This window comes from Belonocnema kinseyi, chromosome 6 (genome assembly GCF_010883055.1).
Source record: "Belonocnema kinseyi isolate 2016_QV_RU_SX_M_011 chromosome 6, B_treatae_v1, whole genome shotgun sequence".
NCBI lineage: Eukaryota > Metazoa > Arthropoda > Insecta > Hymenoptera > Cynipidae > Belonocnema > Belonocnema kinseyi.
The window spans coordinates 18,602,574-18,616,968 of NC_046662.1; the positions used below are offsets into that span (position 1 = coordinate 18,602,574).

The 14,395-nt window shown below is 29.6% G+C and overlaps 1 protein-coding gene across 3 annotated transcripts in view; it reads left to right on the top strand.

Annotated features, from left to right (window-relative positions):
* Positions 1 to 14,395, top strand: part of LOC117174453 (diacylglycerol kinase 1) — a 367,927-nt gene that overhangs the window by 200,607 nt on the left and 152,925 nt on the right. For all 3 annotated transcript variants that reach the window (XM_033363593.1, XM_033363595.1, XM_033363594.1), the window contains exon 4: positions 6,645 to 6,680. In XM_033363593.1, the coding sequence (XP_033219484.1) occupies positions 6,645 to 6,680 (36 nt within the window). The remainder of the gene's footprint in view (positions 1 to 6,644; positions 6,681 to 14,395) is intronic.

The window sequence follows — 14,395 nt, forward strand, 5'->3', positions numbered from 1 at the left end:
ATTTTGAGGAACTTCCGAAAACGCACTTTTCTGAAGGATTAAAAAAACTTGAAAAGCGATTGACCAAGTGTATAGAGCTCGAAGGAGATTATGTTGAAAAATTAAAAAAAATTTACCCAAAAAAAATTGCTTTTATACTTCATTCTAAGGACTTATTGAACTACCCTCGTATTATTGTCACTAATTTCCAGATTAGCCAAATTATTGAACTTTCGATGGTGAAGCATAAATTGAATTTAAACACTTTGTAATTATATATATTGAACGTATATAATTTTGAAAATTACACTTTTAGTTTTCTTAATTTTTAATAATTGAAAGGACTAAACTACTAAAAAAATGAATACAGTAATTGACTGTCTTTCTGAATAATGTTCAATGTTGATTGCCTTAAACATAATGATAAAGTCGAATGTCCACTTGGATAGATGGAGCTGTTTAAGGTTTCTCATTCGATCGAAGGAGTTCAGCAGTGCTCTTAAATCGGACCTACTCGGATTGGTGCCGCCGTACGGAGTTGTTAGTTAAATCACATACAACCCAAATTAATGTATCCAAACTAGATATTGTGCGGCTGATGGAATTATTATTACAACTAGTAATTTTTTAATTAAACACGCTCCAAATTAAATGATTGAAGTACAATTTCACTTTTTAAAATATTTCAAAATTGCAGAATTTTAAAAGTCTTAATAGTCGATCAGTTTTAAAGATTTTTTATGTTATCATCAAGTTCAAAATTCCTTGATCTTTAACTTGATTTATGAAATTGAAAAAAGGCGTGCGACGGTTGAATCTCGCGCTTCGCGCTCGAACATAATTACACTACGCGCTTCGCGTTCGGATATTTATTCTTTGCATTTGGAATGCTTGAAAAAAACTTTATCAAAAAGATCTCTTTTAGATGGCAGTATTTATATGCGTCTTCATATTCTGAATTGTCCACTTAATTAAGTATAGTCAAAGATTAAGTTTCTCAAAGCTCTGTAGGCTTTGAGGTACACATTCTCATCGTGACACTCGCGCTGCGCACTCGATTTCCGACTGACATTTGTAAACAGGTTTTGTTGGATTTTTTTCTCGTAACTTTCGTCTTTTTTCCACACATTTTTTTTATTTTTTTTTTCAGCGTTATTTTTCACGAATAAAACAAAAAGTACGCGTCCTATCAGTAAATGATTCTCAATGAAATTGTAGATCTTTTCTGGGGTAACCATTTTTGTTAATTCATCTTTTTTCGTATCCTACATACTTTGTCCGCAAAATCGAATTTTTTATTTTCCAATATTTTTTGTGCAATCAAAATTTGAATTTTCGACTTTTGAAGAAAATCCGAAAATTGGTTATGATAATCTTGTAGGGCTTTTAAAAAGAAATGTTTTTCTTCTCTTGACTTTTTTTCATATCATAAATGGCTGGTTCACGAACTCGTCCTTTCTTTTAGGACCTAAAAAAAGTGTGCCAAAGATGAATTTGATTCGTTAATTTTTTCGAGAATTATCGTGTTTACGGACGGACGGCCGGACAGACAGACAGACGCCATTGTGAAAACCTGATTTTCGGGTTCAGGGGGTCTCGAAAGGTGGAGATCCGTTGAAAATGTGTGATGTCGAATTTCCGACAATTCTAATACTTTCTCAATCATAAATGATGAGAATGGAAAAAAGTTTGAGTCAAAATTGTTTATTTCATTCTAGTTATTTGCATATTTGTGTTTTTTCTTCCACTTCAGGCAAAAGTCATTATCTTCTTTCCATTTTAATTTACAATTTATTTAGAAAATTGTTTAGTTAAAAAAAATGTCTTACTAAAAATACTTTTACTTATTATTTATAAATGAAATAATTTCCGTAAAAACGTGACGAGTATGAAAAATGTTTTCTGAGTGTGGGAGTTCTGAATGTCATTTTAATTGCCAATTGTCAATTGTCAACATAGTTGTTAGGATTTACAATAGAGAATAAAGTTTTCGATTTTCTTAAAAAGAGATTTAAAAACTTGTAGTGATAATTTTGACAATTTAATTGTGGTTAAATTATATATTTTTATATACTAAGGCCAATAATGGACATAAATTTACTTGAAAATTAATTTTTTTTTGTTAGAAATGTAGCCAGCTGATTATAAATTCACGTATTTTGTAAATAATTTATCTTTATTTATATTTTTGGTTAAAAATTAATTGATTTCGTTAAAAATGTAATCTGAAAGAAAAATTTATAACGGTCAGAGAGAATAAAAGATTGGTTAGCGATAAATCCAGGAAAGTTAGGTATATGTTGAAAATAGTATTTGTTATCAACTCCGTTTTCAAAATAACGCCCCTTGAGTTAAATTGGATTAGAGGTGAAAAAAATAGAATTAACAGGGACTGAGAAGTGAGACAATGTCTTGAATTTCCGATCAAGGCGTCAGATCTCCGATAAAATGGAAGTGATCTTAGGTAATAAAATGGATTTATATTTATTCGGATTATGAGTAAAAAATTCTAAAATTCATTTACTTCAATTTCCGAGTTAAGACAAATTCGTCAAATACCTAATAAATTATGAATAGAAATTCTTTTTTTTTTTTAATTTTAAAAAGATTCATACAGTTTTGAAGGAGACTTAATTTGTTTAAATTTTTGATTCTGTTAGTTTTATACACTATCAGCATTTTCAAACAAAAATCATTTTTGTGATTACCCATTTTCGATAATAATTAGATTTAAAAATTTCATAATTTTTTAACATTCTTCAGTTACATTCACGGTTCACGTCAGAACATTATATTTTCAATTTTAAAAATATTAGATTTTAGAGAAGGTTCACAAGTTTAAATATTTTTTGGCCATGTTAAAATTTTACACAAAATACTGGCATTTTAAAACAAGAATCAATATAGTTTGTGCTAGATTTTTAGTTGTTTAACAGTTTCAGGTTATATTAACGTTTTTTAAACAAAATAATTGTTTATAAAACAAATATCATTAGATTTTGAAGTTTCATAATTTTTTTAACAATTGTAAGTTACGATATGGAGCTTTGCACAAAAGCTGGTATTTTAAAACAAATATGATTTTAATTTAAACAAGATTTAGATTCAATTAGCAATTTCGAATTATGTTTGCGTCATTTTCAGAAATTTGTACTTTTAATTTAAACTTTTTGATTTTAAGAAAGATTGGCAAAGTTCAACAAATATAGGTTATGTTAACATTCTCGATCGAAAATCGGTTATTTAAAAAAGCGATTCGTAAAAAAATGATTTACAATCCTAAACAATTTATGTTAATTTATTTTAATCTAAAAATGCTACTGTTAACATTAAATCATTAGATTTCAGAGAAAACTTACAATATTTGAACAATAAGAAGCTACGTTAATATTATTCTTCCAAAAATCGTATTTTTGTTTAAAAATACAACAGTTTGATAAAATTAAGAGATTCATTTTCATCAATTATAAAAATGTTGTATTTATATTTCAATTAAAAAATTGCATAAGACTACACAAATAATGACGCGCCTGACGCGCGTGTTTTCTTAAAAGAATAAAATTGTACCCTTAAGTTTTAAAAAACAAAACTTTTTTTGGACAACCTCATCTCATAAAGAAGCATGTAAGTAAATAAAGAATTGAGTTAAGAACTTCTTCGAAAATCTAATCGAAAGGCGAATATTCGAGGGAGTGCCAGGGAAGAAGTGACAGCTTTTGGAATGAGCGATCTCTCTTGCAGAAAAATAAGGTCACTCTATCAACACGTGAGATGTGCACAATTGTGTACACATGCTCAGATAAAAAGATCCAAACTTGGAAAACACGAAAAAATAAGTTAATATGATTTGCTTCAATATAACGGAATACAAGAAAGAGACCTTATTTATTATTGAAAACTTGTTATGTCATACGGATATCTCGTGAATACTGAACGAATTTGCCTTCTAAGGGTGGCATCTTTTCTTCAGCAAGTTTTATATTCATTTTTGTGTCAAGAATTTTTTTCTGAAAAATATTCATGTTTTACTTTTTAAAACTTTTTTTTTATTACTAGACACCTGTTGATTCATTACTTTTATAAATTTTTTCTCATATCTTTTTTCAGTACAGGATACCTACTTTATCTGTTTTATTTCTTGAATTTTCAAATGTTTCTAATGTGCTTTTATCAGATAAAAGCTCTCAAATGTTCAAAACATTATTTAATGCCAGCTAAAAAAAGTCTTATGAAGGATACATTTCTAACCAAAAATAGAACAGTGCAATTTCCAGATAAAAACAATTAATTTTGACCCAAAAATAAAACTTAATTTTCAAATAAAGATGAATTTTAAACCAAATTGGTGAATCTTCGAAAAATATGAATTTTTGACGAATTAGTTCTACTTTCATCTAAATAAAGTCAAACCTGGATTTAATATTAATTTTGGGACTGACCGTGACATTAAATCCAGAGTCTCGAAACTATATTGTCTCTCTCCTGTTTTTTCTCTTTCTTATTTCTCTCTCTGGTTTGTGAATCTTGAGTGAGCACCGCATATCCTACCACAAAGCCTCTCACCCGTCCCCACCGTGCGGCATCAATTCTCAGAAACATTAAATCCAGAAATACTAAATCCAGGTTTGACTGTATTTCAATTCTTAACTAAAAATGATTCAATTCTCTGCAATAAGATTAATGTTCTACCATAAAAGACGAATTTTCAATCAAATTGTTTAATTTTAAAGCAAAAAGGATGAAGTATCTACAAAACGGTTAATTTTTTATACAGAAGATATGAATTTTTAACCCGAAAATATGCATTTTTAACCAAAACGTTAATTTTCTACCAAAAAAAGTAGAATTTTCAGTTTAAAGTATGTCTAATTTTTAATCAAATGGTTAAATTCAAACCAAAAATATATTTTTTTAAACAAAAATGTTAATTTTCAACTGAATAATTTAAATGTGTACCAAATTGATGAATCATCCATTAAATCAGATTAGTTTAGACTCAAAAGTATATATTTTTTATCAAAAAGGATGAATTTTTATCAAGCGAGATTAATTTTCAACTAAAAAAGGCGAACTTTGAATATAATACATACATTTTTAAGACAAATATTAACTTTCACCCAAGAATGGAACAGTTGCATTGCTGGTTAGAAATCTAAATTATCAATCTCTCCCCTAAAAAACGAATTTTTAACAAAGTAATTCGACGTTTAACCAAGTATTTGAATTTTCAACTAAAAAGGATGCATTTTTAAACAAATGATTAAATTTACGACCAAAAACATGAATTTTCTAGCAGGATGATTAATGTTCTACCAAAAAACTCCAAATTCCAACAAATTTTCAACGAAACTGTTGAATTTTAAAGCCAAAAAGACTATGTATCTACAAAACGGTTGAATTTTCAATCTGAAAATAAGATGCTTCAACAAAAAATTAATTTTCCAACCAAATTTTTAATTTCATGATGATAGTTTAATTTTTAAGAAAAAAGTTATTTTTCAGCCTAATAGTTTCATTTTTTACCAAATTGTTTAATTTTTAAGCAAACAAGATTAATTTAGACACAAACAGTTGCATTTTTAATCTAAAAGGATGCATTTTCGACCAAGAAGATTATTTTTTGATCAAAAAGACGAGTTTTCAACAGAATACTTGAATTTTTAAGTAGAAATCATCATTTTACAATAAAAATACCAATTTTCAACCGAAAATGGAATAGTGACCTTATTAAATCTTAAGAAGAAATGAATTAAAAAATATATTTCGACCCAAAAGATGATCTTTCAAACCGAAAGTCTAATTTTCTAAAAATGGAATAGTTCATTTTGCGATTAAGGATATCAATGTACAACCAAAAAAAAAAATTTTTTAACAAAGTAGGTGAACTTTTAACCAAGTAGCGGAATTTTTGACGGAAACATATGGCTTTTAAAAAAAGTTGTATTTTCCATGATATAATGTAATTTTAAAGCAAATACAAGGATTTTTAAGAAAAAGAGATTTATTTTGAACCAATAATATATTAACTTTTAAATTTTTGAACTTTTGAACTTGTAACCAAAAGGAATTTCTAACCGAAGAGAATTTAAGAGGTTTAAAAAGTTCACTACTTTTTTACCAAATGTAGTTAATTTTTTTTCTTGGTTTCTATTAATTTAGTTTGCATTTTAACAAAAAGCTGAGAAAAAGGAGAAACGGGTAAGTTTTTTAAAAACAGAGAAAAAAGGAGAGTTCTTTAAAACAAATTTTGATTAATTGAAGAATCTTCTAAATATTTCTGCGTTTGTGAGATAAGATTTTAAGCCGAGAGAAAATTATTCTCATTTTCTGCACGAGCCTTAGAATTATGTAAGCAAATGACAAAGTAAGACGACATAATCCTTAGCCTGGATTATTAAGCAGCACGGAGGCATGATTTTCTTAGAATTCGCGGCAGACAATTATTAAGTATGCAATATCACGAAGCTACTCCTTGTCAGCAAAGAGGATTTATTTAGTACTTGAAAAAATAAAAGTATTTGAGGATTACCTTTGAAAGTATAGGAGAAAAAGAGGTAGAAGTAAAATAATAAATAGAAAAGTTGAGTTTTTGTTAAATTAAAAAGTAGATTTGCTAGCATATAAAAATATGAATTTTTTATTAACATTTTATTCTTTTTTTCTAGGTGAGTTCATCCCATCTATTGTTATGCAACAACTCAGTGAGTATACAGACACTTTTACATTAGGATTATCAGAGTGAATTATTTTAAGACCTTATAGAATAGATTTACTGATTACTTTTCTTTCATTTTACAGCTGGTAGGTATTCCATTTTCCTAGAATTAATATTGTTAACTTTGATAAATACTCATTATCATTTAAATATTTCAGCATATCTTTTAGAGTGATGGGGAGTAGCTAGTTTCTTCTAACTAGTTACTGTGTAAAGTTACTTTTTTGGTGAAGATAGTGGTATCGAAGTTACTTCTCTGAATTAGTAAAAAAGTTACAACCAGTCCGATTCTTTTCCGTAAAACTAAGTATATATTTGTTGGCTTTTTATTTACCTTCGAAATATAGTTCACAAGTAACATGTAGTTACAAAAAGTAACTAATGATCTTTTGAATTCAAGAGTATTTGGATACAATTTCTAAGAATTGCAGGCGAATATTAACGTATTCAAGATAAAAAACAATCGAATTAATTAAAATTTGAGTGAATTTATAGGAATTTAAAGTAAATGAAAAGAATTCAAAGAAATTTCTAAAAATTCGTAGATAAGGAATTCAAGGGACTTAAAAAGAATTTTTTGAATGAAATTAAAATAAACCCTCAAATCAATATAAATTAACAAGAATTCAGGATTAATTCTAAATGAATTTAAATGTGTTGGAAAAATATAATATATTTCACCGATTTCAGTAAAACTGGACTGAAATTAGAAGAATTCACCCTAATAAAAATTCAAGGTAAATTGAGAGAAATTCAAAAATATTTTTAAAATTCAAGGGAATTCAAAGGAATTTAATAAAATTACTTGGAACTCATTGTGAGCTTAAATGACTTTAGAGCTAATACAAAAAATATAAATAGAATTCAATGAATTAAGGAGAATTCAGTAAATTAAAAAAATTCCAGAAATTACATTCAGTGTGAATAAAAGAAAAATTTGTTTTAAAAAAATTCAATTAATTCAATAGATTTCAAGGGAATTTCAAATAATGTAAAAGAACTTGAAAGAATTTTTAAAAAATCAATAAAATTGAGGAATCCTTAGGCTCTTTGTTTTAATTGATCTGTATTGATTTTATCCTCAAAAAGTTAATAAAAAACGATTTGAGAAAAGAGGGGAGAAAAAGTGTCTTATGTACCTTTATGTATATTTATGAAATACAAAAGTGACGAAAAAAGTAACGATACTTACTTTTTTGCGAAAGCAACTAAGGAACAGATCAATTTTGCAACGGTATCGATAACTATTTTGTTTTAGAAAGTAACTTACCCATCGCTGGTGCTATGAATAAAATTACCATAAGAGTTTTTCATAAATAATGTTTATAATGTTTTACGAACCAGAAGATACATTTTTATTTTATTTTTCGTGACCAAAGAACCACTCTTCTTCATTAGTAGACACATAAAACAACTCTTTTTACATCTTCACTCCTTAAAAATCTATTTAAGAGAGCGAATAAACATTATCTTTCAAAAACGCTTCCAATAATAAGTTTACTGACCTACATTCTGTGTTTATTATCTCATATATCTGCTCTTTAATGAAAATGTGCCTTGTTTTAGATTTCTTTATTTTTTTTTAATTACTACAGAAGTCGAAAAAAATCTTATCTTGAATATAGAGTGCTTCGCAGTAGTCACGGCCGTTCTTAGCCAGCCGAAGTATCGAAGAGAGCTCGTTAAATAAGCACTCTTCAGACATCAAAAAGAAGCGTCACTGAAGTGGGGTAAAATGTTAGTAGAGTCAAGAATAGGGTCAAGAAACTTTATTATTTCACGTATCACATTCAGCTTACAAATAATTGCATTCTTTGCTTTTTATTATTTCTTTTTAATTGAAAAATAATATGTTTATACGCATGTATTTATAATAAGTTTCCTCGTAAATCGTTTTGTAATTAAAAATTAAAAATTGCAATTTTTCACATATCAGGGTTTATCCCTCATCCCCCCTTTTCTCTATTTGTCCTCTCTCTCTCTACTTATATTTTTTCCCCCTATTTTTATAAGAATCCTCTCTAAACCCTATATTTGATCATTTTGTCAATTTGCTCGCCTTTTTTCAATTTGCGATTAATTTGTCAAAAATAATAAGAAACTTGCAGCTAATATTAATAAACGAAGAGTAACTTAAAGAAACTGTGATATAAAAAAAAGACAACATCAAATTTTCGACGATTTGCACCAAAAAAGAAACAAGAAAATTTACCATAAATAATTGAAAAGTCTTGTGAAAGAGAAATATAGTATATTTCACACTCAATTTAGTTACTTTTGTTCATATAATATTTGATTTATAAATCAAGTCTCATGGTATTTTTTTATCTGAAAAAAAGAGTTTCTCGTAAAAAAGTTAATTTTTTACTGGAAATGAGCATTTTAAAAACAAATTAATCATGATAAGGTTTCTAACTTTTAACAATTTTAGGCTATATTTGCGTTTCACACGATAAATTGGCATTTTTAATAAAAAATTAATAGATTTCAAAAATTACAAACCTTTTATCAATAATTTAATTATTATTTATGAATAAATTTTTTGATTTTGTAGGGATTTTCACCCGAAATTAACATTTCTAAACGCCGGCTATATTTCAACAACTTCAGATTATGCTGGTGTTTTTCACTGAAATTCAGTGTTTTTAACAAATTTGGATTACGTTATTCTTTTGCATCGAAACTTTTACAGAAGATTCACAATTTTTTAACAATTTTAGGTAATGTTGCCCTTTTACACCGGCACTCGTATTTTGAGTAAAAAGATAATTAGATTTCGAAGCAGATTAATATATACATACATATTATCACCAAAAATATCTTTTTGAAAACAAATATCGTTTACTATCGAAAATTAAACTTATAATTTTGAACAACGTTTGGTTTCATTAGTATTTTTTGTTAGGAATTCGTATTTAAAAAAAGGCAATGGCTTCATTATCTATATATTACACAAAATATTATTTATTAATTTTGAAGTTAAGATACAAGTTTTTATAAACCATTAGATGTATTTTTCATACAAATTTAATTATAATAATTTGATTTTTAATTTGAAAATGATCTAAGCCAAACAAAAAAATTTTGTTTTGCAGTTTAATCAAATTTTTTGTTTTCTATAAAAGTGTTCCATTTATTAACTTTTGCTTATTACGCCACACAAATGAAAAAAAATACTTTTGTTGGTAAAAATCGCCCAAAAGTACAGTTTTTAACAGGTTTTGATGTTTTTTAAAGAAATGACTGCCTACATCATGCTCCAACTAAACCAAAAATTCGTGTTAACAAAGTTGAAACTTTTTTTGTCTAACTATTTAGTGACATCATTTCTTCCAAGACTTTCAAGTTTATTACAAAATGTCATAAGTCAGTGTAATAACTAACAAAAATAATGTCTAATGGGTGGGACTATGAAACGGTTTTTTTATAATGTTATATACAAACTAATGATCAAAAGTAATTTTTTCGTGATCTGCAATGATTATTATTTTTATTTATTTGAAATCCACAGCTATTATAGGAAAGAATAGATGTAGTTAACCAATTATTTTAACAATTTTTATCAATAATTTTAACAATTTTTTCATAATTAGACACCTTTTTTTTGCGGAGTCAATTCAAAATTTGTTGCCAAAGCTTCTATAACGTCATATTTTTAATAATGGAAAGAAATCTTACTTAGATATAAGCAACTTTTAGGCACAAAGGTTTTTGTCATTGTTAAAAACATGATAGAAGGGAGTCTGCAGCAAGAAATTTTGAATTGATTTTGCGAAAAATTAGATCTATTCATGCAAAAATGTTAGAAATATCCATTTGTTTATAATTTTTTTGATTAAATGGTAAACGACAACTATGCTTAAATAGTTGTAAGCACATAATAATATCTGTCATATTTCACACAAAATATATAGGTTTAAAATAGCTAATCATTGCAAATCGCCTGGATTTAAGTCACTGGAAATTGAAACAAACGAATTTCAACTTTAATGTTGAACAACAAATTTGGGTACAGTCGGATTTGAATTTAGGCAGGTATTCATTATACATTTCTAAAAAAAACATGAAAATACATTAATAATTGTACTGTATGGTGATTTTTGAAGAAAAAGGTGCTTCTTGCCAATGTGATAAGCTTAAAAAGAAGGTCTTCATAGAGATGAGGTGAATTCTAAGTTATCTAATTTAGAGTTAACGAAAACAATTTTAAACTTTGGAAGGTTCCTTAAATTAATATCATTTTTATGTCTTTTCCAAAATCTAGCAAATTTCACGGAATTTCATAAGATTCAAAACAACTTGAAATAATTCAGGTTATTTTAAAAGATTCCAAGGATTTTTCCCTTTATTTCAGTAATTTAATAGTATTTTAAGGAATTTCAAAAACTTTAGAGAATCTAAAAATATTCCAAAGTAGTTCTTATTGATTTCAATTATTTGAAGGGATTTCAAAAGTTTTGAAAGGCTTTCACGTGATTTGATATTTTTATGGATTTCGAATAATTTATTCACATTAAGTAAAAGACTTCGTGGGTTTTCCAAGATTTGAAGAAATTTTCAAATATTTTGTGCAGTTTATTTGAATTATTTTGGAATTCATCCTGACTTTTTATCAATTTGTCCTAAACTCTTCTAAACTCAAAAGAACATTCATTGCATAATTAATGCACATTAGTAAAGTAACCTGTGGTAACCCTGATAATAATAAATTTAAAATGTATTAATTTAAATTTAAAATGTTTTCATTCCATTTAGAAGATTAAAATAAGATTAGCGTTTTGGCCAAAAAGCTAATTTTTCCATTATAATAAAAAAAATGTTGCCTTATTCTAGGTTAGACTAAACCAAAAAAAATCAGCTCTTGGAAAGCTTTCCTAAATAAATAGAATTTTTCTGTCTTTTTTGAAATCCAGTTGAATTTTCTTAAGATATTTTTCCCCTCTGAGTTAATGCTACATAAGCGTAGGTTGATCGTAATTCGATAGAAGCGATAGTAAAACAGGCGCTGGGTGCTAGTAAAATCTACGAGTTAAGGTAAAATCGATGTTTGTTATGATAGACGCAGTACGTGCGAGTGCTGATGTTTCGAGTGGAAAAATGTACTTTGGTAATTCCTTTCGAATCTACCATGCCTTTATCTGGCGACTGGGACACCCGGTTTCGTATATTTTCAGTATAACCATTATAACGATGGACTTAAGCGATTTTTTTCCACACGAATAATGATTTATCTATTTTGTCTTTTTTTCGCGATGTCCGTAAGTGTAGGAGTCCCAGACTCCCATTGGCAGCCACGTCATCTCCGACAAATCCATTTTGATCGAGCTATGTTTTTCCCCCTTTGTCTGATGAATGACATTTCTGGATTGGGGCTAAAAATGGTTTGGAGATGTTTCAATTATTATCTACGTGTGCGACAAAATTATTGAGAAAATGCGTAAAAATTCTTAAAACGATGAGGGAATTGTTCATATTAAGAAAAAGTTCTTTAGTGTCGAATAATATACAGTACTGACAAAAAAATGGTTTCGTAGCTTTTTAAGATGTTAATTAAGTCTTTCAAACCTCACTCACCCATACTTTCCCTTGCCTACTGCCCCTACATTTCCGTACTTCTCCTCCCCTCAGTTAACCCATCTACCTCTTCCCACAACTTCTTCCTCCTCTAACTCCCCCTATTCTCGCTTCCGAAGCTAACACTCCCCTTTCTCTACTTTGCCCCCCTTTCTCTACTTTGCCACACTTCTTCAACCTTCTCTTCCTCCCACTTACTCTCTGATTTCTGATAACTTCACCTACTTTTCCTACTTCAACAAAAAAGGGCGATGCTGATTTTCTGATAATTCGTTAATAAATTTCAATACTTGCAATCAACTTCCTGATGGCCAACGAATGAATTATGTTACTCGTTGGAAAAATCAAAGGAATAAGCCATACCAACTTTCTAATGGTTGAGAAATTACTTCCAACTCAGCGATGCTGACTTCCTGATAGTCGATAAATGACTCCAAATATTTATCACACATTATCATACTGATATGACAATTTGCTTCGATGCATCTTCTGCTCAGTCTACCGAACCAGAGATAAGAACGAGAAATCACAAAACATGGCTCTCTAAGAAACCAATAAATAAAAAAGTAATTTAATTAAATGGATGATTTTCGATTAATTTTAATATGTGTGGTTCGTTATTATACTAATTTATGTCGAAAGAAATTTTCTTTAATAATTGAAATAAGAAAGGTAACTGAAGGTGATACTTTATTTTAAATATGTATTTCCTACACTGAAAATTTTTTGGGCGAGCTGCTCCCCCACGTGGTAGAGCTGGAACACCAAATGCGTCGCGCGCTGCTCACCTGCAACTTGGTACAAATCCTCTCTCATATTGGGCACGCTCTGTTCCCACATTGGAACTGCTGTAGTCCCAACGGTATTGGTACAGTAACGCTCCCTTTAGGAGGGAGCACGGAATCCCCACGCCAAGTTTCGCGCGGATTAATACAGTTATAGTTTATACTCGTGAGGCAATTTCATTCTCTTTTGTGGGACTGCTGCGTTCCCAACACACGGGAAAGGGTCTGCTCGCTCGTTTGGTACTATGACTTACTTAAAAGTGGTCTGGCCGCTACACCAACCGTCGTGGTGGCTCGGCGTTGCCACTAAGAAGACAGCTGCTTACCCAAATTTTTTTCAGTATAGTTGATGATTTCCTGGTAAATGCATTAAAACAATGTAAAAATCTAACTTATTCTTTATGAAGATATAGTATCAAAGTTTTTAATTCTAAAATTATTCAGTAACTCAGGTGCGAATTCAGGTCGACACCCAGAGCAGGTGCGTTGGCGCAAAGTCGGACCGACTTTGGCCCGCCGTAGATCGGCAGCCAAAGTTGGCCCACCTTTTATATTTATAAGATACTTTTGTCGGACCAACCTAAACAGCCAACAAACTTTGGCCCGAACATGGACCAACCATCAGGCCAACGATGGGAAATCTTTCGTTAACGAGTAAATCCGACTACAGGCCCAGCTCTGGGCCAATGTCGACCCAGAGATCGGCATGAAGGGATTGAGAAAGATCTGAAGAAGTTAGGCCGACTATTGGCCCAACAATGGCCCAAATATGGACCAACTATCGTGGCAACTATGGGAAATCTTGCTTTAACAAGTAACGCCGACTACCGGCCCAACTCTGGGCTAAAGTCGGCCCAGAGATCGGCATAAAGGAATTTAAAAATTCTGAAGAAGTTAGGCCGACTATTGGCCTAACAATGGCCCAAACATGGGTCAAATATCGTGGCAAATATGGGACATCTTTCTTTAATGAGTAACGCTGACTACCGGGCCAACTCTGGGCTAAAGTCGGCCCAGAGATCGGCATGAAGGGATTTAGAAAGTTCTGAAGAAGTTTGGCCGACTATTGGCCCAACAATGGTCCAAACATGGACAAACAATCGGGGCAACTATGAGACATCTTTTGTTAACGATTAACGCCGACTACCGGGCCAACTCTGGGCCAAAGTCGGCCCAGAGATCGGCATGAAGGGATTTAAACATTCTTTTTAATGAAAAGAAAAAAAATTATGAATGAATTTCGAAATATTTCAAGTAATCTTAAAGAAGTCCACGAGATTTTTAGTGATTTTAAGGGATTTTGTGCCATTTAAATGGATTTAATATGGTTTAAAAAGTACAT